Source organism: Solea senegalensis, linkage group LG21 (genome assembly GCF_019176455.1).
Source record: "Solea senegalensis isolate Sse05_10M linkage group LG21, IFAPA_SoseM_1, whole genome shotgun sequence".
In the NCBI taxonomy this organism is placed as follows: domain Eukaryota; kingdom Metazoa; phylum Chordata; class Actinopteri; order Pleuronectiformes; family Soleidae; genus Solea; species Solea senegalensis.
The window spans coordinates 11,405,281-11,429,437 of NC_058040.1; the positions used below are offsets into that span (position 1 = coordinate 11,405,281).

Sequence of the window (24,157 nt, forward strand, 5' to 3'; positions counted from 1 at the left end):
AACAGCAACTGAGCCAAAGTAAAGACTTCATTTAAAGCAAAGTTTGATGTTTTGTCAGAACAGCTACTTTCCCTGTGCATTTAAAAAGGCTTTGGCTTTGGTTATTCAGTTGTTGACTGTCAGATGTGTTAAACATGACGGGTGCAGAGAGGGACATCCCAGTGTGGCTTTTCAGTGGAAGGTATCAGTTTCTGCACCTGACTGACAGTATGTTACTGCACAATTGTTTGTAGTTTCTCTTCTCATTTTTGACAAGTTCAGACCAACACACTGTGCACAGAAACTGCAACGGAGTGCTAATACAGCTCTGCAACATTAAAACATAATGACTGTGTGTTAAAAAAATGTGCCTGATAATATATAAGTTGAATGGGGTAAAACAGGGATAAAGAGATTCAGTGAGCAGAATGGGGACAATACACCAACTCACTGACAGATTAAAAGTTGTTCACCCCCACCAGATGTGCACTTGTGCTGGCCTACAGCCGATTAATTATCTCACAGTTTCTGACACCAGGCTTGGTGTCCAGGCAATTTCATTACACTACACACCCTGAGCAACCTGATCTGGGGATTTTTCCTGTTGGAAAGTGTGTGTGTTTATGTTTGACTCTGTTAGGAGGAAGGGAGGGGTCTCTCTGCACACTGGTGGCATCCATAACGACCGAGCAAGACTTGACATCATGCTACAGAGCTGCGATCATTATGTGTATGTGCATCCATGCATGTTCCTCTGTAGCTGCGCTCAGGCCAAAAACATGTCCTTGTTTGTCTTTCTTTTTTCTGCCTGAGACTGAACAAGAAGTGAACAAGAAGTGGAAGAAAGACACATGAGGAGAACCACCCATTCACACCCTGTGGCATGCTGCCTCATTTGCCCCAGCCTCTATCAATTCCTGGTTATGGCCAATAGCAATAAAGGAAGTGGTCCCACTGTCACAGAAACAGTTGGCACGGAAACAGCACATTACACCATCGTCCAATCCCCCTCCCATTCCTTTGTCGTCATGTCTCCCCTCCCCTCCCTTCCTCTCCTCTTCTCACTGGTCCCCTCCTCCTCTTCACTCTCTCCCTATCTTGTATGTTTTTTCAGTCATCAATGAAATCACAACCAATCCTGCTGCTGGCCTCTCAGCAAGCATACAACACTTCAAGAAACAGGTCTGTTCACTATATATCACCCGCCCCCCCCATTCTAACCAGCAGGGCTTGGATCCCTTAATGGCCAATGTATATTTTATCAACATAGCATGAAATAAAGATTCGCTGGATGTTGTAGCCACCCCATGAAAGCCTGTTTTCTCTCTCACTCTCTCTCTCTGCTACTCTCATGATTTAATCCTGACCATTTCCCCCTTCGCTCTCTATCCTTGCTGACTCCTCCCTCCATCTCCCTCTCTCTCTGCCTCCTCTCTGTCTCTGGCACACTCAAACACACGCACACATATATACACGCCCTCCACCCCCATCGCTGCAGTGTCTCAACTGCCTTGGAGCAAACAAGAGAGGATATAGAACACAGACGTTAATAAGACAGGGAAAGAGGGGTGCTGAAAGAGAGATGTACGGGTGTGTGTGTGTGCGTGTGTGTGTGTGCGAGAGTGTGTGAGAGACCCTGTGAATATGAGGAAAATATGAAGATGAAAAAGCAGGACTAAAGGTGGATTGCATACAGCCTTTCTCTCCCTGCAAAGGGCTTGTCTGCAGTATCCTTTGTAAATGGATGCTGGCTTGTGAACACGGTAAGCCTGACTTCTCTCACACAGCTTTATTTTTTTTTATTTTCATCAGCCTTTTTTAAGGCTGGCCTACTGTGGACACACTGGAGGGGCTGAGATGTTGTTTCATTATAGCAATTCTGTAGAGGGTGAGTGTGTTTTCCTGATAAAATGGGGAAGGTGATGTTCAGAGATGGCACCAAGGCAGGCAGGCAGGCACGCAGCCTGTCCTGTCCCCTCCTCCACCCTGCTAGCTCTGTGCCAACAGACGCTGCTATCTAATGCTGGCAATTTGACTCATCATCTCCCCAGAGCATCCTTGATTCTTGATTCTGAATGCAATGCTTAGTTCATGTAATTACTGTATGTAGGACAAGCAGAGGATTCATCAAAGATGTGTGTGTGTATGTGTGAGTGTCTGTAATCTATTAAGTAGTAAGTGGGAGAAAAAGCACCTTCACACAGTCAGGTGTTCAGCACTTACAACCGTTTTTTTACTAAGACACTGACTGTGAATGAGCAGTGGGAGGTGTACAAATCCCACGGAGCCTGGCTCTGCAGGCACCAGGAGAAGTGGACAAAACTGTGGCCCAACAGCAGCACAGGAACGAAATTTGCACCGACAGTACATTTGTGTCCAGCCGTTTGTGTGCGCTTATGAATTAATATCCTAATGGCAAGAGTGGGAGTGCAGAGTTACTCGGGGGCCTAAACGGGATGATTTGTGACACTGTCTGCCTCGACAGTCGTTCATATTTTTAAGGAAGCATTATCATATTTATTTATTTATTTATTTATTTATTTATCTTTCAGTGGGGGTTGGGATTGGTTGTGTAGCATCAGGAGAGCATGTGTACTTGTGTGTACTGTATGTGTGTTTGTGCTACATGCTCTGAGAGAGCGAGAAGCAGGGAGGGGTTGAGGGGCTGGGGGGTTTAACAGTAGGGAGGCAGATGGGGCAGATGGGGCGGAGGTCGATGCAGCAGAGAGCAAAGGGAGCGAGAGAGAGCGAGAGAGGAGGAAAGAGAAGATTTGGAAGATTGGGTGAAAGAGGGGTGGAAAAGGCCATTATTTTTCATCGGGATAGAGATAGCACTTTTCTGACCACAGAAAGAATGCTGGATGTGTCTGTTACTGCTCCACCAGCAGCTGCTCACACCAAGGCCTTACACATCTGTGAATCAGGGCAAGGATGTGGAAACATTTCTCGCCGCCTCTTCCTCTTGATTTCTAGTGGAAATAGATCTACTAAGAGGCATTAGATTTATGCTTTTGCCAAAGCCTATGCAATTTTTTTCCCTTCTCCATTTTTCCATTGGGATTTGTGAGAAAAAGAAAAAGTGTTATACTTAGATGCTGACGGGTCAAGTCAAACCCAATTGTTCTGCTTACTCAGGTATTGCCTTACATTTTTAAAATTCAGAGGAAGTAGTCTTTGCAGCAAACCATATTTCTTCAGCACATTCTGTTTTGACTAATCATTCTCAAGAAAGAGGAACATGTATAGGTATTCAATCAAAATAATATAGACAAACAACATTTGCAAATACCAATTTCTTCATAGAATATTCATCTCATGCTGCTGCCATGATACTGAAAGAATAACCAACTGTGGCCTTTAATATTTCCAGCAGAATCAGACATGATACATTCTGCCAAATTGTTGGTGTTTAACACCCACAGTTTCCTTTCCTTTTTTTTTTTTTACTATACAAATAGTGACTGGTTGGTAACTGTTAAAAGACAAACCAAGGTCACTGTGATAGTAGTGCTAATCAGCCCCTGGGAGCTGCGGTAACATGTGATTCATCTTTTAATTTAGGCAATAAAATGTTCAGGTTTTCTCCAAACATGCTGGAGGTCACTGACGCCCTTGGCTTTAGAATTGTAATGGAGTCTGTAATGAAATAGAAAGGTTAACCACATTCTGTCCTAATGAACATTCTCAAAGTTTCAAACACAAACAAAAACGTCACTACACCCTTATACAATTTGTTTGAGCACACAGTACAAGTGACACTGACATTGTTTTTTAATCATCATTTAGTGGTTTTATAAACCCTAACCTAAAGGCAGTACATAAAAACCCCATCCAGCAGCACCAGCAGCTCTTGTGTTGTTCTCTTTTAGTTGAAGTGGGAGTGTGTCGTATGCTCCCGCACAAAGTAATCTTGATACATGAAAAAAAAATGAGAGCAATAATGTCACAAAACCTATGCTGGGCTGACCTCCTTCCACCTCTTTTGTTACTCGCTACATCCCCTCCACTGGGTAACATAATGGCAGGGGACAGCAGGGGCAGACCTGGTTTTAAAGTGACAGTGTCTGATGAGGGAGCTCTCATGTTAAGAAAGGACTAAGGAAGCACATGTCCATTGCATTGTTCACCATCCTTAACCTTGTAAGTGAGCACACTGCCAGCTTGGGCAAATTAGACTCAGCTCCATTACAATAAAGTACCAAAGGGACCGGGTGCTGCTCCCATGTCAGGCTCGTTAATAAAATGATAAATCATGGATGTCATTTATTTCCTGGGAAAGGAGCATGAGAGTTGTCACACAAGTTTACATGTGAGAGTTATAGAAAAATATAAAAACATGTTTCGCTAAAGTCTGTATCCGTTGCTTTGTGTGTTCAGATGTGCGGTGCTGCTCTGATTTGGCCGGCTCAGCATTTGTGTTTGTTTTGGGTCTGTAATCCTCAGCAGGTACTAGGACAAAGTGTCACCTCGACACAAACGGCTACAGGAGACGCTTTCTGGCAACTCCTACTGAAGACTCACACAACACATTACTTGACAAAAGTGTACTTGAATCATTAGGGGAAGAACGCTGTCCTTGAACATCAAACACAAATCTTGCAGGGAGGGGGCTGTGTGAATGAGAAAAGATTAAGTTAATAAAATCTACTGCTGTTACACAAAACAAAACCAGCCCGACTCTTTCTTCTTTTGCCCTCCGTTCTAATCATTGCTGGTCGTCACATACAGGGGCCTGTCTGTTTTTCCTGGGGCTGGTGAGAGAGTGGGCCTTACTTCTCGCACTCAAATCTGAGAGCAGAGCAGACGGGAGTAACAGAGCAACTTTGTGTTCCACTGCACACACATAACAGTGGTCATATGACAACAGGGAGGTGGTGGAGTAGCTGTGTGAGGAGGGAGGAGGGGGGGGGTGACGAATGAGGGAGTGCTATGACCGACTATACACTGAGGGAAACAAGAGAGTGTACATCTGTGTGTGTGTGTGTGCGTGCGTGCGACACATACACAACTACATGCAGTGTTCGTTGCTTTCTGCCATACAGGCAAAATAAGGTTGAGAGCAGAGCAGTGTTTTGATGCAGGTATGCAGCTGCTTTTCCATGATAACACCAGAGGAGTGAGGCTGCTGGTGTGTATCAGTGACCTCTACAGCCTAATGGCCTCCTTCCTTTACTTAACCCTTACACCCTATGTTCTACTCTTTTTTTAAAATGAATATAACATTGTGCACTCTTTGTAGAGCTGTCTGTTCCAGTGTTTAACATAAAGTCAAATTGACTCTCCTGTAAACAGACGATATCTTCTCAGACCTCATTATTTCCTCATATCCGTCCCCTCACCACACATTCAGCATATATATAAAATTCAGAGCGTCCATTGTTATCTGTTGGGTTATTGGCAAAATCAAGCAAGCAAGATTAAATGCAAAATGATTAAAAGATTTTGGCTATTCTCATTTCTCATCACATAAATGAAATATAGTGCTGTTCATTTTATCTGCTGCGATATAAGACCATTTTCTTTTAATTTCCCTAATTTAATTTTCAGTTACTACATCACCACCTGCGCATAATGTCAGTGAGTTGTAGAGCCCTGGAAGTATCCACATATTCCCTTTGCTGCAAGGAGTGCTTGTGAATGTAAATTAGAAGGATTATAGCACTAATTACACTTGTTCTGATCTACTAACTATACGCCATAAAGAGAGAAACTGTTTCTATAAAAGCAGAAAGCATCTGTATTCATTAACGCGGAACTGACAAATGACCCAAAAGGCCCAGACACTCATAAAATGTGTGTACACTAATACACAAACAAGACGCTAATGTCCACCCTGTGCCATCTTATCCCTTCACATCAGACAGTCTACCCTAAGGTCAGCCTGTGCACAAACATGCCATTGTCATCACTGGCTGGCCTTGTGACTTAGTGTGACCCGCCGGACTGGAGAAAAGAAGAAGAACACAGCCGTCAAGATGAGGAACATTAAACAGAGCATTATCGTGGAAAGGCATCTCACGTACAGAGGCTTTTGCTCCCGCCCCATCTCCACCCTCTCAACAGCCCACAGTTTTGGGGGAGTAGCGAGGAGGAGAACACTGCCCATCATTGTTTTCCATAATGAATGAGTTGTGTCCTCACATGTGCGTGCAGCCATCTTCCTCTGAAGTCTGCGTTCGGCCCAGCACGTTGGAGCGGCGTAATCACAACACGTTGGACAAACCATTTTGAAAATAATTGGGCTTGAACATGACATTAAAGTTAGTGAATCTTCGTGTTAAAAAAAAAAACAACCATTTTTAATACTGTAAATTATTTAGTTTTCCGTTATCAAGAACAGAAGACCTGACCTTTTGCTACACACCAAGCATAATCCGCTGTTGTATAAATTTGTTATGAATAATAAGTAATCTACTTACACATCCAACAGACACAGAGCAGCATTAGCATTCACTCGGAGCAGTGTTTTCTGGCCACCCACTGAATATGAATCCATAACCACTCTTCTTTTCAGCTACATTCTTTTCCGGTTGTTTCTAGGACACGTTTGATTTTGTAATCGTTGACATTGTCTGTCTACCATTTTAATGTTTGGCTTCTGCTTTTGGAAGCGGGGGGGTGGGGGGAGGCTGCCGATGGTTTTACGAGAGCAGCTAAGACTGAACCACACAGTGAGAGTGAAGGCTGTACAAGTAAAGCAACACACTAACAGTGACAACATTTACATAACAGAGTGATTAATATCAAAAGTATTGTTGGACGATGGTTGAAGTGTTTGTCATTAGCGCGCACACAGACACACAATGGGATTCTGTAATTTCTAGGCACAAAAATTCCCCGATGGTCTCAGTATAAATGACAATATGTATTGTGACAGGAATCCCGGGTAATCCATTAGACACAACGACACGTAATTTCAAAGAGAAGGTGCTATCTGCCATTACAGGCTCTCAGACACCTTCCCCCAGGAGTCTTCTTGAAATCGCAGACACACTGTTGCTGACAGGCTCATTCTTGAGACTGTGACAGCCCATTTAAGTGTGTCTTCACTGCATAAATGTGGTTAACAAGCAATGTTTCAGACCTGCGTGTTGAATTTCTGCTCCACCGTCCTCAGGAGCAGATCACACACAAGGGGACATTGTATGGTGTTGCAATGAAGACTGGTTCATTTTAATAAAATCAAGGCTTTTCCTGCATTCCTATGCATTTCTCTTAAGATCATGTGCTACATCTACAATCACTGAGCGCTGCTGGAGATCGTTCTGTCTGCTACCTATATCTCATGATTCTGACGCAGGACGACGAGACCACAAAGCTCTGACTCATCGAAACAGGCAACAGGCCTCCTAGGTTGAATACTGCATTTGCTTTGTTCCACTGGGATACACACAGCACAGCACAGCATGCATTTAGCTTATTACATGCAGTAACACACACAGTGCATCACAGGCGTCACATGATGCAAAGTTATTTACAGGATCGGCGTTGGTAACTGTCATTGGGGTGATATTGAGCTGATCACTGTGTTGCTGCGAGGAGCACGAAATTGACTGTCGGCTTTCTGTCACAGATTTGACAGCATTACGGCCACAGCACAGCCAGTGTATGACAAAACACAAAAACACTCACTGTTGCAGATAACCAATCTTTAAATTAAAGCCTCCTTGTGCGCTTTGGCAAATCAGAAATCTATACGCATTATCTGATTTGTGGAGCTGGATTTCTGGCTTGCATGTGCTAACTCAATACTGACTTTATGTACATAAAAGACAACTGTCAGTTGAAGTCAGTCCCAGCTTCTTTCACTGGACGCTGCAAAGGGGGCAAAGCATGCACCCTGTTTGTCAGTTCCATGATATCTACTCAAACAATAAATATGTTGTGGTGGGAAAAACTTTAGGATTCTTGAAAGGATTCGTACGGCTTTTTAATGGTTCCTCATTTAGGTTAGCATAAGGATTTTCTAAGATAATAATAGTAGTAGCCATATTTTTTTTATCTTAAAATGTATCATACATTGGATTATAATACATTAAATACCTGATTATATTGTCGGTGGTGTTCATGAGGACCAGCACCTTATAATGTATTGTAAATGTTGAATCAACAGTTTTAAGTTTGTCAGAGACGCAGTAAAATTCAAATGAATGGATTCTCCTCTTTAAAGTTCTTCATAATTTATCAAACTTTATCAAAATTGATGCTGTCAACAGTCAATCAAAATACAGTGAAGGTGATCAAATACAATAAGCCTGAAATCATTTTTGAGGCTACTAATAGTTTTGTTGTTAAACTTCAAATGTGGCATATGTTTAAATAAAATGCCGTCTGTCTGAGAAGAAAATGTATCCCATACTCAAATTTATACCAATACAACAACTCCCCATTGTGGGACTAATAAAGCATTAACTTATCTTTTACAGTATATGATTTATGTTTGTATGACATTGAAACCATGTGCAATTTGTAATGCAACACCAAAGTCCACTTACTAACGGTACTTTTCCATCGTCCATATGTCGTTCATGGCTGTCTAAACTTTGCTCAGACACACACTCTTGGCATCACCATGCAGTGGAGCTGAAAGTGAGTTTAAACTTTAAAGACTTGATTCGAGTCATGTGTAGCCCATCGGCCACAGACACGCTGTGGTCCACAGTGTTCGGCGGAGTGCTGCAAAAGATTGAAACCTCATGTCTTCCAACCAAAATTGAATTTTGCTTTACAATAAAACTAAAATCCAATATTTATATTCTAATGGAAGACATGTCCTTTTAAATTAACTGGTAAAGGTCATAATCTCTTGCTTTTGCTTGATGTTAACTGCCCTTCTTGGCCTTTGTTTAATTTACTAACTGTAATAATGGTAATACTAATTTATTAAGTGTAATTGCCCCCCCGTTTATTTGGAGACATTAAAATGACATGAAAAATATGTGCTAGTGATCCTAATAGAAGTCACAAAGCAGAACACTTGTGTGTGTTTTTTGTAAAAGCTGGTAGTTATGAATGTTTACCTAAACAGCGATCTACTGAAAAGGCAGGAGCTGCTCCTGATTAAATATTTAAAAAGCTTCAGTGATTACAACCTCAACACTGCGACTGTTTTATCAATGGCCAACTAAGCACTGCTAACATTTATATCAATATGCACTGCTTTACCCCGCTGAAGAAACTACATTTTTAGGACAGTTTAGTCTACTACTTAATACTTTTATTCTGTGTTTCTTCACTGTTCCATTACCACAATGTTAACTGTCCATGTAAATGTCATTTAACCTTCAGCAGGTGTGAAGTGCCAATGTGCTGTAGTCCATTAACATCAACACAGCACCAAATCATTTTTACACAACTCAGTGAATGTCGCTCTGATCGCTCCCTGTAGCTTCATACTCAGGCACAGATATACTTCAGTGCCTTTAAAAAGAAAAAAATCATTTGAATTCTATTTGATCACAATTTCGACCACGGACACAATTTCAAATGTGGGTCAAAATCTCATTTTAGATGAATTACTGTCTCGATCTATACACATCTTATTCTACAGAGTGAAGAGAACATCTTTGTTTCTCACAGATCTGCGTTTAAATTATGTTTTTCCTCTGATACTGCGAATAAAATCGCAATTAGATATTTGTGGAGGAGGATGCGTTGGCCCAAAAATCCAATTACTGAATTTCCTGCAATTTATGCCGTCATTTGAAAAGTGAAACTTTCCATGTATTTCTCTTTCCCCTTGGGACTAAATCATCAACTGTTGGTAGGGTACCATGCAGTCTTATCTGTGGCCGGTAAAAGCTGATGGAGACAACAGTGGCTGAGGGAGGCGAGCCAATTGATCACCTCAGACTTTCTCACTAATGCGTTGCTTATTCACTGCCTCTGTGGCATCACGTCAATTAATAGTGTATCCTCAGCAGTCTTGCTTAAAGGCCGACTTAGCTCAGCCGTCCCAGGACTTTGCTGTTTTAACTTCAGCATATGTTTATCTTTTGATTACTAAAAACTTCAATTGGAGCACCATTCGTACAGAATTTCATCCAAATAGTTAAAGCTTCTGCATGATTTGGAAAACAAATGGCTGGACTTGCCAGCTGCCACTCGATACTGATACGACACACATTTTCACACTGACTGCATAATCTTGACACAATAGCAGGCCATCGTAGAGATTCAGTGAGGGATTAGCCACCGAGGTTTTCGGATATTGTTGTAAAAATCACGTTGCTAAATTCCAGTAAGACTCATGACATTGTATATGGACACTGACCAGACAGCCTTAAGTAATTGAGTAACCTGTTTTTGTCAGGAAGCCAACAGCTGGAGAAGGCTCAAAACAGGAAATAATGCTCCAGCTACTGAAGCGGCTGCCTTTGGAGGAGAAAGCTTTCCCATTAACACTGGGGAGCTGATCGTAAGGCATGCGAGCCGTTTTAATTTCTCTGAGTATGTGTATGTCAGTTTGCTGGAGGAGCTCTATCTGCTGGAGTGTGTCTGTATGTGACGCCGGCATCCATCATTATTGCAGAGATAACAGTGCACGTTCTCCTGGAATTTAAATAACGATATGTCCGGAACATGACATGACCGATGCAGGACTCTTGCAGAGGAATCTTCTACCTCTTTATTCCATTTGGAACATTTCTGTCAACCCATGAAAGGGGGGTCAGGAGCCAAGTTGGCTTGTCTCCATCTCTGCAACCTTTCTTCTATGATGAATGACAGTGACACACAGAGTTATGTAGGCTGGCTAACCCATGTGTAACATGGACATTAATTACAATGTGGCCATAAAGGAGTCTCATATTCCTGGTACAATGTTGCTCTGAATACTAGTCATATTCAAATTGGCTGTACATGCAAAGAACTGCCTGTGGGCCGTTGACTTGAGAACAGCTGATTATATTAGTCCACAACTACAGCAATTTTGTCAAAACAACCTAACTAAACCCCCCAAATATAGTCCAGTCCACTAGCTTGCATCAGCTCAGTTCAACAGACTGGTTAATGGTCCAGTGTTTAACCTTAACCCTAACCCCTATCTGATGGAGAGACTGTAGATTGTAACGAATGGAAGACTCCTCCACTCACAGCTCCTTTTCCACCATGAATGAGGGTGACTATGGTGGCCTTCACATACCAGAAAGGATGTTGTTGTTCTTCATTTACATAATAAGCTTCCACTTCAAAGTGTTACGGAGACGACAGCAGCAAGGCCCTTACATAAAGTAGATATACAACACTTATTCTAAGGCTATAAAACAAAGTCATTTCTACTTTAAAGAGACTATACACTCATGCAAACATATTTATAGGTATCATATTTTATATCTGCCACACTGGACTTTTAAGAGGTTCAAGAATGTGATGTATAATTCCCCGATGGTTCCCATAGCTCTTAAAGACAACAGCGATGCAAGACTGACTTTGTGAATGATGTTGTGACATGCACTGCCGCTCTTCCTGCCGTCTGTCCGTGGCAGGTTTATTCTCACTGGAGCGCCTCATCCGATACCTCTTGAAATGCAAGCCTTGCTGACCGCAGCGCTGACAAACGCACCTGCACGCCTCATTCATAAACCATTACAAGGTGACAAAAAAGCAGCACCTGTGCCTTTCACCCCTTCTTTTAACGTCGCCACACTTTTGCTTTTCATTCAAGGAAATAACTCACTGCGCATTTTGTTCTTCTTCCTCACCTCTGACACATCTGAGCACGAGCGGGACGCTTCCGACATTCGTCATACGCTGTCACGTGCCCAAGCAACACCTGCATTCTGTCCATTCTTTGTGACATGTGGTTTGATTTATTTTTTGAAATTTAAATTGGTGGGCTTTCAGCAGCATGATGCAATTGATTTCACACCAACACAATACAGTAGAAAGCTGCAGAAAACTGAGCTTTCGTTTCCTTTTTCCTTTTGAAAATGTTTTTGTCTACAGTGTAACTCACCAAACATTTCCCCGTGTATTTCAATTAGGTGTAGACATCAGTAACATTCAGCCTCTTTTGGATTAAAATCGTCGCTCTGTCTAATATGACTGACCTGAATTTTAACAGAACTTTTGTGGATTGACTAAAATGGAGCATGATACAACAGAAACATCTTGTGACTACATGTACTACATGTACTACGCTAATAAAGGGCATGATTGTAATTATTTGCAGCAAGGTAACTAAATCATACGTGGTCAGCACCTGCCCTATATGCAGCAGAAGAGAGAAAGTGGACTATCGCGTTACCTAAGCCTTCATGATACATTGAGAAGCCGACCTTTCTCCGTGGCCCCGGCGGCTCTGCCTCCACTCACTTACTCTCATAGTGACACACCTCTTTTTCATACTGCGCACAACGGAGTGAAAGTACTGGTGTGCACTGTTTTAGAAGACAGGTTGACGTATATATGAGCATAGACAGGTCACTGGAGGTAAGAGGCCTGATTCCTAATTGAGAAAATATTATGACACTGGGGGCATTATGTGAAATCCTGCTTTGCAGATATATTCTGTTGGGGTTGTTTTATATATACTGTTTTTTGTTGTTTTCTTGTATTAAATGCTACTGCAACTTTGAAGTAGACTGTCTAATTTATTTTAAACTTTTTCTTTTTATGCTTCGGGCCTTTTCTTAATTAATTTTGTTTATTTTTTTAATGGACATTTTCAAAGTTCCCAGTATTTTCATCCTGCTGAGTTATGCTCCAGTTATTAAGCATAGGTAATCAAGAAACCTATTTTTCTTCTATTCCGTATGATAGCATGAAAATTTAATGAGAATTCTGTGTGATACTAATATATACTGATTTCTTGCTGCCAGCACACGACTTTCATTCCACTTATCTTAAGTGGTGTATAACTTCAAAAAGTGCAGAAATGCAAGTGCTGCATATTTCTGAAAAAAGCAAATTAAAGAAGAAAAAAAAACTTCACACACAGCTTTAATGTGTTTGAGGCTGTCAAAATCAGTGATGTGCATTAACTGGTTTGGCAGGCTATGTCGGGTTTTTTTTAGAGGGTAGTTTGGTGCCCGAAGCCAGGAAACAATGCTCCCCACTCTGTTTGTGTTGTGATGCTTTGTTATCGCTTTGTTCTGCTCTGTTTGTCCTCAGTCTTTTGAAGACTGGACCTCACTCTGAGAAATGCTCCCTCTCTCTGTGTGTCTGTCTGTCTGTCTGTCCATTTAAGGGGTCTGCAGAGTATACTTACACCAGCAAAACTAGGCCACAGTATGACTTCACTTTAGTTACAAAGCCAATAGCATACAGCGTGTTGTAAAGTTAATCTATTTATCACAGAATCCCACAAGCAGTCAACTGCGGCAAATTTGTTTTTGCTTGACATATCACAGTGTAAAATATTTTTTTATGTTTTTTTTTTTTCCGATAATTCATGTTCTCCAAATTATTAGAACACTAATAAAACACTACCTTCTGACAAGTGAATACATCAAAGCAGGAGCAGGATGAAAACAAATATTCTCAGAAATATTTTTTCTGATCAGTTAGAATCTGAAGGATAAGAAAACAGATGTCGGGGTTAGAAGAATGTGCTTTAGAGTGGCATGAAGTACGAGGCACCTGCTGGTTTGAGTCTGATACATGTTTGGTGTGAATCAGCATTTTCAAGTTTGTTTTCCTCCGTCTTTTTCTGCGAGTTTGACCTTGATTGTGTATACAGTATAGCCTCTTTCTCTCTGTTTGTGTGTGTGTATGGGAGAGAGAGAGAGAGGGGAGGAGGGGAGGGCAGGAGGAGGAGGGGTTGTTAAATGGATAGGTGTGGTCAGCTGAGGTCTACTTTGGCTCAGAGTCTATGGCAACACATGACTGCAGATGGAGTGACATAGGGCGTGTGGCTGTTACACAGCCGAAATCTGAAGAGGTAGTGTGCACAGAAAACGGGTGGCATGGCCGGTGGCTGAATGGGAAGTGTTCAGGTCGGTGTCTGTGTCTGCAGTCAGTCTCCATCTGTACCATATTTGGTGTTTTTCATTATGCGTTTTTTTATTATTAAAGTAGTTGATTCATAACAATATTTTTTCTTTACAAGGATTACAAGCAATACAACGGTTTGCTAGAGTCAGTTAATGATCTCAGATTTTCATCAATTCTCTCTAACCCTTAATAAACATGCAGACACATTTTTGTACAAAATACAATTTCTTTTGATTAGTCAGAAATGTTCATTCATTTTGGAGAAAGCCTACTATTTCCACCTTTCTAATGTCTATGCTAAGCTAGGCGAACTACCTCTTTTGAAGTAAATACAAATAACTGTTCCTCCATCATGCAGGTAAACAATGTCATTGAAAATGGTGGGACTGGGATTATTTGTCTGAAACCAGTCATTTATGCTTCTCCTCCTCCTGTCTTATGTGTTGGCAGGCTTGGAGGCCTCGAGTTGTCGGGGAGACACCACGCTGCAGAAGAACGGGGAAAGATTTCCATCAGGAAGATCAAGTGAAGCAGACCAAATATCAAACTGAAGTGGATGGTTGCGGAAGTCAAACGAGGGCAACGCACCGTAAGAGCCATGCGGGAGGAGAGTGAAGGGTTTTTGGTATTCACACACATCTACTGACATATGCTGAACAGTCCCAAGGCCGCCATCATAGCCTGTCCTCAGGGGTAGCCCTTGCTATGAACCCCAGCTACCGTGAATTGAGCAGACAGTCCAACCTCAGTGCCAGGCGCTGTGTGGGCATCCCACAAGTCTGGGTCCTGCCCACACAGTACTCACAGACTACCCCAGAACAAAAAGAATGAAATACTCCTGAGACACTCCTCTGTGTGGTGGCTCTCTTGTCTAGTGTTAAAGTGGTCTGTTGTGTAGTTGTCTGCCTCTTCCCCAGTGAGTTCCTGTTACTCCTATTTTAGTGGAAACCTCTTCTGGCTCTTCCACCAGCTCCAAAACTTCGACATAACTTGCTTACACATCAATCAGCAGCACGAGTTCCTTTGTGCTCACCACGTGGCGGAGGACCATGGGATGCCGTCAGAGCTCGGAGGAGAAGGAAGCTGCGCGGCGGTCGCGGCGGATCGACCGCCACTTGCGCTCAGAGAGCCAACGGCAGCGGCGCGAGATCAAGCTACTTTTGCTGGGAACCAGCAACTCCGGCAAGAGCACCATTGTCAAACAGATGAAGATCATCCACAGTGGAGGCTTCAACTTGGAGGCATGCAAGGAGTACAAGCCCCTCATTCTGTACAATGCCATTGACTCCCTCACCCGCATTATCCGAGCACTCACCACCCTCAAGATTGACTTTCACAATCCTGACCGAGCCTACGATGCCGTGCAGCTCTTTGCCCTCACAGGACCGGCTGAGAGCAAGGGGGAGATCACACCAGAGTTGCTGGGGGTCATGAAACGTCTGTGGGCCGATTCAGGTGTGCAAGAGTGCTTTCAGCGATCCAATGAGTACCACTTAGAGGACAACACTGCCTACTATCTGAATGATCTGGACCGCATCTCTGCAGCCGAGTACATCCCGACTGTTGAGGACATCCTACGATCTCGCGACATGACCACCGGAATTGTGGAGAACAAGTTCACCTTCAAGGAGCTCACCTTCAAGATGGTGGATGTGGGTGGACAGCGTTCAGAGAGAAAGAAGTGGATCCACTGTTTCGAGGGTGTGACGGCAATTATTTTCTGTGTCGAGCTAAGTGGCTACGATCTCAAACTCTACGAGGACAACCAGACGGTAAGAAAAAATAAATAGAGATCAGTTTTAAAAGATAATTCCATTATTCGCAGTCAAAATAACCACAAAGACTATGATCTGTATAGTGTTTTCATTCATTTGTAGCAGAATTAGCCACAACTTCAGTGCATCACTGTCTCAAAAGGATAGGCTGTGAAAGTGAGGTAGATCATTTGGATGTCACAATTATGGGAATGAGCAAACTGAACTATTATTAGTTTGTTTGTTTCCCAGCTCTAACTTTACTCCACTTTCCTGGACTCTCACCTCCAGCAAGAATTCAGAGTAGGGCTTTTCCTTGAGTGAGTCAGATATTTTTGTGTGCCAATCTGAACCCATAAGCAGCAAAGAACAAGCAGACCTAAACAGATACGCATGAGCATTAATGCCACACAGGGTAACAGAAGCACTGCAGTCATCCTTGTATTTTAATTCTGAAAATATTCTTTTTTCAGAATTAGGTTATCTCCTAAACAATTAGTAACGCTTTTTCAGAAATGGTTGAAATGCACATGTAGCCACTCAAAATCTGTCTGAATGAAGAAAGAGTTTCATGCTTTTATCTCCATTTCATGGCTGTGGAATTTGAACAATTCAAGCATATCCATCTCCTTATCTGAGTGTTATGGAATAGTTAGGTACTTATTGTTTATTTAACTGCTTTGATAATGGAAGGTCAACAGCGGATACTATTTTACATTTTACTGACTAGGACAACTCTTAGAGGTCAGCTATTTTCTCTCTTACTTCACAGGCATGATTACATATTTTAACCTGCGGAGGTTCCAGGATCCAAGTTCACCTTCATGTTTTTATACTGTCCCTACTAGAAATAGCTTGTGCGCAAACTTCGTCATCTCTGTAATTGAACTGGCCTGATAATTCATGGTGTACCCAGATAAAACATGGTGTACATTATACCAGGCTGGAACATGAAATCAATTAGTTTTAAAGGTTAAAAATAAAGTCTGATGAGAAAAATGCACTATGGTGTTAATTGAGTTCACAGAATGAAGTGCGAGTCTGTACCTGCGAGAATTAGCAGATTGTGAAGGCACTGTGTAGCAAAGGGAGATCACAGGTACTCGAGAAAAAAAAAACAACAATTATTCCAAAAGGAGATGAAGAAGAAAGCAAGGGATGAGAAGAAACAGAGGGAAAGATCTCCTGAATTTGGATCATATGCTGCAGTCTGACCAAAGTGGATTACATTAGCAAATGACTCCTTTCGGTTTGGTGGGTTTGTAGTTGTACCACTGTCTTTACGGTTTCATGTGGTTTAGCTCGTGATGCGAACCAACTGGCAACAACAAAGTTTCTACAGTGGTTTGGCGGAAAACATTTTAAGTCAGAAATACTAACATTATTGACAGCTGCAGTTTTCCGTGCTCGGGCTGTGATGTTTCCTTATCTGATTAAGTGAAACACTTTCACAAATAGTCTTGGTATTTCCAGTAACTGCATCAGCCTTATCAAATCTCTTTGGTCATTTTACATGACATTATATAACGGACATATGTCCGTTGTGTTGCGCTTGCTGTTGTTGTGTTGTTCGTCGTCGCACCGGTACGATGTTGCACTGCATACTTTATTGACGTGGCCATCAGGCACAGCCCACGCCCCGCCTACCAAGTAAAGGTATTGTTCTCAGTTAAAACGCACAGCTGACCCAGGGCTTTTCCATTCCAAAGCATACTGTACTGTACCATGATGGAAACACAGCTATAGTCTGTCTAGATGCTGCTGAAATGTGCACGTGGTATCCCTCAGTATAAGATGGATACAGTACTCACATGCAGTCATATGCTTTCCTTGCATGACTGTGGAAAAAAAACATTTCTTAAATGATTATCTTTATTATTTTAGAAACTGCTAATGCTTATTCTTATTATTCTAGCATGTAACCAGCTATAGGTGGGGTACATCCTCATAAAAGTCACTGTCAGTTTGTTGAGTAACTTGAACAAACCACTAAACAACGTCAAAAAAAATTGTTCTTGTCCAAATTACTGATGCGAGCACGTTCAGATACTCTGGCATCTTCATCAACTTTCGACTTCATCATCAACATTTTTGCACGGCAGTGGCTCTAATGACAAATCACTTAAAAACACATTACACATGAACTCTGAGCACATTTCATGCTTGAGATGTTGCATCCATTTGTCACATAATACAGGCTGAACATTATACAAAGCCCCAATACAGATTCATGAAAGGAATCCTATACTAGCATACAAATAGCACGCCGTAAAGGACATCTGGCCTCACACACACACACACAAATCTGCTGAACAGGATCACGCACAGACAGTGAATCCAATGACATTCACACCTCATCTAAACATTATTGTGGTGAATGCAGGTATTTTCTGTAGCTGCTGTGTCTTCAGTATATCTGTAGAAGACAGTATTTTTTTTTCTAAACTATCCACGTCCATAACCACTGTCAACTGACACAACACTGCTGAACAACTGTTACCTAACACGTAGACTATAACCTCTACGTGCTCAGTACATCTGCAAAGTGAGAAACAGAGAATTGTTTGTCTCTGCACACTATTACAAGAAGTGGAATATACATAACTGAAATGAAACCCAATTTGGTTTCATGTGTGATTCAGGTCATGCGAGAATTAAACTCGACCACAGGTGAGGGACAGCTATGAGGAAAGGGAAGGAGAAATTTGAACCCATTGCTTTTCTCTAAACACTGAAAACCAACAGATTTTATGACAAACATGGCTCCAGATAAAAGTCACATCAGTTTTCATCAGTGCGGGTGAAAGGGTGAATTTTTTATTGTAGGATTCAAATAGCTGGGTTTTTGAAGAGAGCAAAAACGCAGCTCGAACTCTTCAGAAATCACCAACATGTTGTACAGAGGCTGTTCTCACAGGACGGCCACTGGACAAGTCAGCACTTATGGGCTTTATTCATGTGATGAGAAGCTGGCACTATGAAAAATCTCTGGACCTACAGTACATCCAGTTCCTTGATTATAAAAACTTGATTATTAAGTCTATTTTGCGGGGGGAAAAGGAAGTTGTAAAGAAAACAGTGACTATTATCCAACTTGACTTGATCTGCAGTTTTAGATTTTAGACTTGTTCATCTCTATTGGGTTGAGAGCACTCAACATCTATGAACCAATGAATAAAAACATATTGTATGACAAGACAGTCCACAAATTGTATTGAATGAAAAATCAACAAATGTGACAAAACATGTTCACTGACACGTTTGCTCCTGTCAATTTACCAACATAATACACGACTGTGGAAAGGTCCTCGTTGGAGGAAAATGTATTTTTGTTGTGTCCACTGAATGTCCTTGGGACTTAAGTGACCTTAACCTTCAAACCCCTCACCCAATGTCACACAGGCAGAGAACAAACCAGTCCAACCAGACTGACGCCCGACGGTCACTGTCAATGCACTGGCTCACACAAGACTGAAAACACAGTATAACAATTACAGTACAACGTTTACCCATCAACTCATTCCCTGATGCATTTTCCCTGTCCCATCCCTGTCTTCATAATGAATCAGTTGCCATGGTTACTGTTGCTTAGCAACAGGCTAGTCAAATGCTCCTAATCCTGCACTGTTGACAGTGAGCTGTGACTAGGGAAAGGGAGGATGAGAAAGGGAGGGGAAGAGAGAGAGAGAGGAGAAGGGATGGGGGAGTCTACAACAAACAGTGCAGAAAAGAATCAATGTGATGTGTGTATGTGCGTGCCTCTATTGTGTGTCTGTTTGCGGGTATGTCGTTATGAACGTGTAGTGCAGGCTTATAGGTGATAGGTGAGGCTGTAGCAACTGCAAATTAATTCAGAGTGGATGTGAGGTGAAAATGAAACACCTAGATATGAGGTTAGCAACTGTTAGAGCCTGTATTAGCCAAATATTAATTCATTTTCATTTCGTCTTTTTTTTTAAGTTTGTCACACGTTTCTCATCTGACACCATAGCAAAGACAAAGGGAACATTTAAGAACTGACTTTAATGGTACAATTGTGTTTTGCCTTTTCTTTCTTTTCAGGAAAGCTCAGTGTCTGTGCTTTCTTGTCAGTATTTGCCCTTACCTAAATGCTAACAAAGTAAGAACGGCTTATTGCTATATGATGACCTGCAGTCTACAGGGTCAATGCTACATACACACTACTACAGCTACATGAGTTACATAAGCTGACCCATGGCGCTCTCCCTTTAGCTGTAATTGTACAACAAAACTACTATTTGTCATGATTTTGAGTTTGGCTTAAAGTGGATACGGAATTTTGGTATTGTATTATCTTTATATAATACCGATACTGATACTCTTGCACACCCAGCAGTGCTGCCACAATAACTGAGACATTAGAACAATTAAACACAGAGAGCGAGAGAGAGAGAGAGAGAGAGAGAGAGAAAACAGAGCGAGGGCAGCCTAAATAATGTTATTCTCAGGTGCAACAGAAAAATAACCAAAAAAAGGAATTCTGGAAAATAAGTGCAATGCAGCCCCTCATTATAAGGCAGTGAGAGTTAGAGTGAACCTTAAGGAATTGCAAAGGAGCAGCTGCACAGTTAAGTGATTTGTGTTTCACCCCCTCCTCCCATACCCCGTTATTAAACTCTTACCGTATGCAGGTGATGTCCAGACCCACTGGACTGAGCCGGTGTTTTCTGCTGTACTCTCTCAGCAGCTAGGTTCTGGTTCTGACACCCTGAGAAAAAAAGGAGTGAGGTCAAACAGCCTGACATAATTTTCTGCAGTATAAAATGTTCAGGGAGCAGCCTTGTTTCAACTCCGAGGTACAGCAAAACCCTGATCTGCTGTGAGTTATCACCATGAGGTGTGTGTGGGCCAGATGATGATAGCAGCATTGGCTATGTAAATGGCATGATGTCATTGCAAAGTGACACAGTGTAGCTTGTCAATAAATTCCACGAAGAAGAACATGACAGAGTAAACAAAGGCTAACAATGGAGGACTGCCAGCTTTTTGTGTTTTTCTTCCTGTCACATGGCTGTTTAAGATGAGCTTTGTATTTCCTTGCCATTGCACAGTAGTGAAAATTCTCTGTGGTTCAATAAATGGACTGCAGTGTGAAACAACAGGCTTGGTGGGGGGCAAATTTAGGATACAGTTTTCAATGTCTGACAATGGAAACGCAAATAAATGCATCTCTAGGTGAACTAAAGTATAACACTCGGCGACTACACTTCGTAGTCACCAAGGACACTTAAAGAAAACACAGCTCATGTTTCAAACTCATCAAATACTGAGAGAGTAGGAGGGATGAGACAATACCATAATCAGTATTGTTATTGGTCCAATACTGGTAAAAATAACGGAGTCTAATAGTGGAAAAAAGTATGATCCATGAACCCTAAACATCATGTAAATGCTTCACTTCACAACAGACAATATGCTGTAGAGAGAGATGTGCGTCAACAGCACCATGTGACCAGGATGTGAATGAAGGCTGCACATGTCTCCCACATTGATAGAGCATTATGTTTCTGAAATGGCTGGTCACAGCTGGGCAGTAAATGCATAAGTACGAACGTGTTATTAACAGGAAGATTGTGCTAAAAGACTGCATCAGACCGATCTCCGTATTGCTAGAAAATGAAAAGGTTCCGATATATGTATTGCACACAAATAATTTCCACCAGTTCTACCAGATTCTTGCAGACACACTCTTATGCAACCTGTTTTGAACTAAACCCCAATTTATTGCCTTCTCTCTGTGGTGTCTCATATTCTTGCCCATTTTTAATGGGACTTTAAGTCATTTTAGAGGAAAACATTTTTTTGCAGTATCCTGTTTGCAACACTTCAGACTGCCTTGAGAAATCTCTTTCATAAACAGGGGCCAACCAACATTCCTACAGAACATATTCTTGCAATCAATCTATATTATTAACTACTATGAATAATAAGTGAAACTACTTTTAGTTTTTTCCATATTATTTAAGTAAATGTGGACAACAATAATATGAACTGACATTTGCTTTAGTAGCTTTTGAGGCTGTAGCCAAATGAAACACGTAACCATGCCTTGTCACATCTGAAAACCTTTTCATCATTATCCAAAAATAGTACGTTTACGCCACTGAACAATCAGGGTTTACTTTGAAATTCCACTAGGATTGTCCATTCCCTCACTATTTGCCTCTGTATCTCTTTTTTTTTTTCATGCTGCGCAGATCTTGTGATCTGCTCCAAGCATCATGTTGTTTCCGTAACCTTTTAAACAGCAGTTTTCTATTTGACAACCTCCCGGTCACAAGCTACTGGCCAGTCGCCATATGCCAGCAGCTGCCACAAACAGCTCAACTTTCTTTTTGTTTCATTTCACATCACATGAGCAAAAAAAAAAAAAAACAGTGTGCGATAGCATGCACATACATGCATGTACTGCATGTATAGTTGAAACACACTATGAGCTTGAACGACTCATCTGAGGTGCAGAACACAAGGCCGCGATCTGTTCTTGAGATGAACAATGGCAATAAAAATCTGAATTGCAGAACATTATGATGTCACAGTGAATTTGGCCTTTGAACTAATAAATCTAGAATGTCTCCACACCATAGGTCTGTCTTCTTAGATCTTTGGGTGAAATTCTGTCGTAATGAACAAATGTATTGTGGAAAAACATAGAATGTGAGGTCACACTGACTGTTGAATGGGACAGGCTGAAACTCTAGAGCTTTTTAAAATGATGGCATACAGCAGTGTCAAAGGTTTGGTTACCTTGTTCATATTTCTGTTCTTGTTGCAAAGTTCTTGCAGATTTTCATCTGTGCCCTCCCTTCACTGTATCTCATGACTTCCTAATTTGTCTGAAGGTCACAGGACACATCTATGATCTCCATGATGGAGTTGTGACATAAATCATAAAGTTACACTTAACTGGAGGAAAGAAAATGTGACATCAATGTGGCCCTAGTACATAGAAAGAATGAAGTATCTTCTCAGCATTCAAATGACTGCCTAATAGCAAACAAGGAGACACTAAAAGGAAAGGAACCAGTCTACATCTATAATCTTTAAGATGATGTCATTACAAACTGCATAAAGGTCAGACCTGTCTGTCCTCAATGTAAACACCCTGTCCATCTTAATCCATTCGTGTCAACTATTCTTCATAATGAAGCAAGACGTTTCTCTGGTGTCTAAGATTCAAGTCTTCCACTATGATTGAGCGGTGGTAAAAGACGCATTCAGAAAGAATGTGAGAGTTCAAACGCAGGTCTTTATCTGTCTGCATCTCAAGTCTTTGTTGACACAACAGAAGCAGCGCCAACGGCTGGTCAATCCGTGACATGCTCTGATTACTTTAGACTTTACTTTAATTTTTTCTTGCGGGTTTTGCCAAATCATGTGAATTCACTTGTGTGAGATCAAAGTCAAATTGGACATTTTTCCAAGTTGTGAAATCTCATTTTTCCTTTTTAATGTCTTTTGTATTTCAGAGCCGTATGGCTGAGAGCCTGCGCCTGTTTGACTCCATCTGCAACAACAACTGGTTCACCAACACGTCACTTATTCTCTTCCTCAATAAGAAGGATCTGTTGGCTGAGAAGATCAAACGCATTCCTCTGACAGTGTGCTTCCCTGACTACAAAGGTCAGAACACCTACGAGGAGGCCGCCGTCTATGTGCAGCGGCAGTTTGAGGACCTCAACCGCAACAAGGAGACCAAGGAGATCTATTCACACTTCACCTGTGCCACCGACACCAGCAACATTCAATTTGTGTTCGACGCTGTCACGGACGTGATCATCCAGAACAATCTCAAGTACATTGGGCTGTGCTAGGACCTGACACTGGGCGTGGGGTTTGGGGGTGGGTCGAGTGGGTCATCAGTTGGCCCGTCATCAGGCTGGATAAACACGAGGCCTGTCACTCTGCCTGTTGGTTTATCTCTGAAGAGGTGCAAGACGAACTGCAAGGGTACTGAGACGGTCAGGGATGGACAATTCTGAAGATTTGCCTGTTCCAGTCGAAACAACAGAGATGGTGGGCTGCAGTCGAGATGGGTTTTTTTTTTTACCCAACGTGTTTGCACTGAACATATGTATGCAGAGACACCCAAACACACACACACGCACACACACACACACACACATATACACACACACACACACGAAAGCTTATGTTTGCTCACACACAAGATCTTTTGGATCAAACGTCAAGCACTTGTTTGACAAGGCAACACTGGAAGTTCTAGACATCCACCCCTACCTGCCTGCCAAACCTGAGACTGAGAATTAGGTCTGTGCTGGTGGTTTTTGGTTTCTTTTGTCTCCTTCAATTTATTTGCCTGAGTCATTTAATGCTGCTTTATAGTATGAATTTTGAAAGAATCAATGCTCTCTTTTGGGTTTTCACTCAAACAATGGTGACCAGTGGGCACACCTGATGAGATATATATATATATATATATATATATATATATATATATATATACA

At 41.7% G+C, this 24,157-nt stretch overlaps 1 protein-coding gene across 1 annotated transcript; it reads left to right on the top strand.

Annotated features, from left to right (window-relative positions):
* Nucleotides 1-1,443: 1,443 nt before the first annotated feature.
* On the top strand, nt 1,444-24,157 carry gnaz (guanine nucleotide binding protein (G protein), alpha z polypeptide). The gene is made up of 3 exons (XM_044012753.1): nt 1,444-1,742; nt 14,365-15,686; nt 23,159-24,157. Exons 2-3 carry the CDS (start codon nt 14,964-14,966, stop codon nt 23,501-23,503), a joined length of 1,068 nt encoding a protein of 355 aa, XP_043868688.1. The 5' UTR covers nt 1,444-1,742; nt 14,365-14,963; the 3' UTR covers nt 23,504-24,157.